The sequence below is a fragment of the Aplysia californica genome, unplaced genomic scaffold, assembly GCF_000002075.1.
Source record: "Aplysia californica isolate F4 #8 unplaced genomic scaffold, AplCal3.0 scaffold00052, whole genome shotgun sequence".
NCBI lineage: Eukaryota > Metazoa > Mollusca > Gastropoda > Aplysiida > Aplysiidae > Aplysia > Aplysia californica.
The window spans coordinates 1,418,278-1,421,021 of NW_004797322.1; the positions used below are offsets into that span (position 1 = coordinate 1,418,278).

General features: G+C 44.1%; 1 protein-coding gene across 5 annotated transcripts in view; it reads left to right on the plus strand.

Moving 5' to 3' along the window:
- The window catches only part of LOC101864204 (plancitoxin-1), a 43,729-nt gene that overhangs the window by 27,087 nt on the left and 13,898 nt on the right, over nt 1-2,744 (plus strand). For all 5 annotated transcript variants that reach the window (XM_035968341.1, XM_035968343.1, XM_035968344.1 and 2 more), the window contains exon 4: nt 2,567-2,645. In XM_035968341.1, the coding sequence (XP_035824234.1) occupies nt 2,567-2,645 (79 nt within the window). The remainder of the gene's footprint in view (nt 1-2,566; nt 2,646-2,744) is intronic.

Sequence of the window (2,744 nt, forward strand, 5' to 3'; positions counted from 1 at the left end):
GGGGGGGCAAAAATTCCCTATAAAAGTGTAAGATTATATTATATTTGAACAGCCTCTATGGGTTAAGAGCACTTTACACTCATGAGGCTGAGGGCTATTTAACGGCACCTCTAGATTTAACATACTTCTCAGAAAAGGGGCTTTCATGGTCTAGAAGTTACGGTGTTCTCCTCTCATTCAATAGCTCCTGGGACTGAATCCTGACAGGATGGAAAAATTTCTCCTTTCATCTCCTTTCCTGCTCTCTTATCATGTTTTGTCGTCTGCTTTTGTCTTCACTTTCTCCCCTCTTCCCCTTTTGCTCCTTTCTCTGGGCTCCTGACTCTTTCTGCTGTCTTTCTACTGATATTCCTTGGCTCCGTCGGGGGGGGGGGTATTAAGATATGATATGATCAGCCAAAGGGCTTGTTTGCATCTTCTGAGTGTGAGCCTGGACAGAAGATTGGAAAGCTCATTGGGAAAAAAAGGCTTATGTGCCTCGATGTAGGGAGCCTGGCCTAGATCATGTGCTTGGGGCACAGGGCGGACAGTGTTTGGAGGAGATAAGGGAATAAAAGTGTTCTCACCATCATGAGCTGTGTACAAATAAATGTTGGTGCATTGCATTGATATCAGCACTGTGGGGTGCGGTGGTAATGACATTTTTGGGGACAAAGTTTCTCTTTTAAAGGTTTTGTTTTAAAGTGCATTCTTATAAGATATGATAATACTTACTTTATTGTCCCAGAGGGAAATTTTTGTTGGCTGTACAGGACTGTAAAAATACATGCAGGTCTACATAGAAATTAAATTTTATACTTACCGGCAAAAGTAATGCGAATTCACATGACACAAGAAAAGGAGTGTAAATTGAAGCTATATTTTTATTAATAAAAATAGGTTTGAGGTTTCTCAAATTGCACAAAACAATGCTTGAGAGTTGGGGATTAGCTTAGGGACAGATGATTTTGTTATTCGGCATCAATGACCTTGACCTTGGGGCTTAGTTCCAGTCAGTATCTGGTATGGCCCCCTTAAGCGTTGATGACAGCAGTGCATCGGCGGTGGATAGTGTGGGTAGTACGTGCTGTATGAGGCCGGGCGTTATCCTGCTGAAAGAAGTGGTTTTGATGAGCAGCATGAGGCAGCAGGACTTGGGTGATACAGCGCTGTGCAGTCACTCCGTTGCCACGTCCAGGTCCTAAATTTTGGAAGATTATGGGCCCCAGTGTTTGATTGATACCGATTGTGCCCCTTATTATCAAATTTTGACCTCCCCACGAGTCTCTCTCCCAGATGTTCTCGTCAGAGTAGCGTTGTCCGGGGCGGCGCCAAATTCGGTCCCGTCTTTTGTCAGGATCGATACAGAAGTGACTCTCGTCGCAGAAGATCACACGCTGCCACTCTCAATGGCGCCAGTTAACGTGGTTCTGAGCGCACTGTAGACGAGCTCATCGATGATGGATGTTCTTGGGTGCACTCTGTTCCAGGCGCCGACAACGCAGCCCGTTGGCCACAAGTCGGTGGCGTATGGTAAGGTCACTCACGGCTCTATCGTGCGTTCATATGGTGTCTGGGCTGTCTCGGAGGCAGATAATCGTGGATCTCGACGATGCTGACGCACGACGAAGCCATGTTAGGCAACTGCTTTCAGTCGAGGTCTTCCGCTTCTTTGGAGATCTCTAGTGGAGTTGGTTGCCTGGAATCTGTTTTGCAGGTGGTAGATAGTGCTGGCATGCACTCCCAGGACTGTTGCCACCTGCTGAGGGCTCTCGTCGGCTTGCAGACGTCCAATAGCTCTTTCTGGGTTTTCCTCAGATAATCTTGGCATCTTGATAGTCAGACTATGCAACACTCGATCAAATATTTTAGTGCAGAGAATTTATAGGCCAGACCAACTTAACATATGAGCAAACATTCTCGATTCAATTCATGTTTTAACTGCGTACCACTGAGAGGGTTACTTTGTTGTATTGTTCGATTCATAAACGGCCAATGAGCGTGTTGTGTTTTTTAAATAAAGCCAATCCAATAACAAGAACACATTGTGAATAGAGACTAATGAAAACAACTCACGAAAATACTCAGTTTATTTTCTACTCATGGTGTTACTTTTTCCCGTTGTTTATGCCGGTCAGTATATTACTGTCATTAAAAATTCAGTATGAAAAATAAAATAAAGCAGACTATAATGTACGCATCACATTTTTGTAAATTTCAGGAAGTTTGAAAGGCGCTTTATTGATTTAATTAAAATCCCATGTACTATTAAGCCCAAGGGCCTGATTCTTCAGTCAAGACTTGGAATCTCGGGATGTAGTTTTGAGGGCTGTTTTATGGGTGTGTCGAAAAAGTTTTGGGAGTTTTATACTTTTACCAGCTGACAAACTGTTTGACCTGCTCTAACTGCCACCTGTCCAAGCAAATCACCCGTACAAACAATCAGTTCTCACTCCCCATCAGAGCGTTTATTGTAATGGCACTGCCCAAGATGTCCACCTGACTAAAGACATCCACTTTTCTCCCTAACAATGTGCGGCCGCTTTGGACAATTCCCACTGTACTTAAGAAGAGTTTCCTTTCCCAGGGAGAATCTATAATGTACATGATGTACAACGATGAACATCCAGAAGGGTTAGAGACAGACCACAACGGTCATACTAAAGGTGAGTCTGACTTGCTTGATCATCACCACCACACATGGCTATGGTATTGTATGGGGACATTTAAATATCTTATGCCTGGAAAAGGTGGTTGGGGTGGGG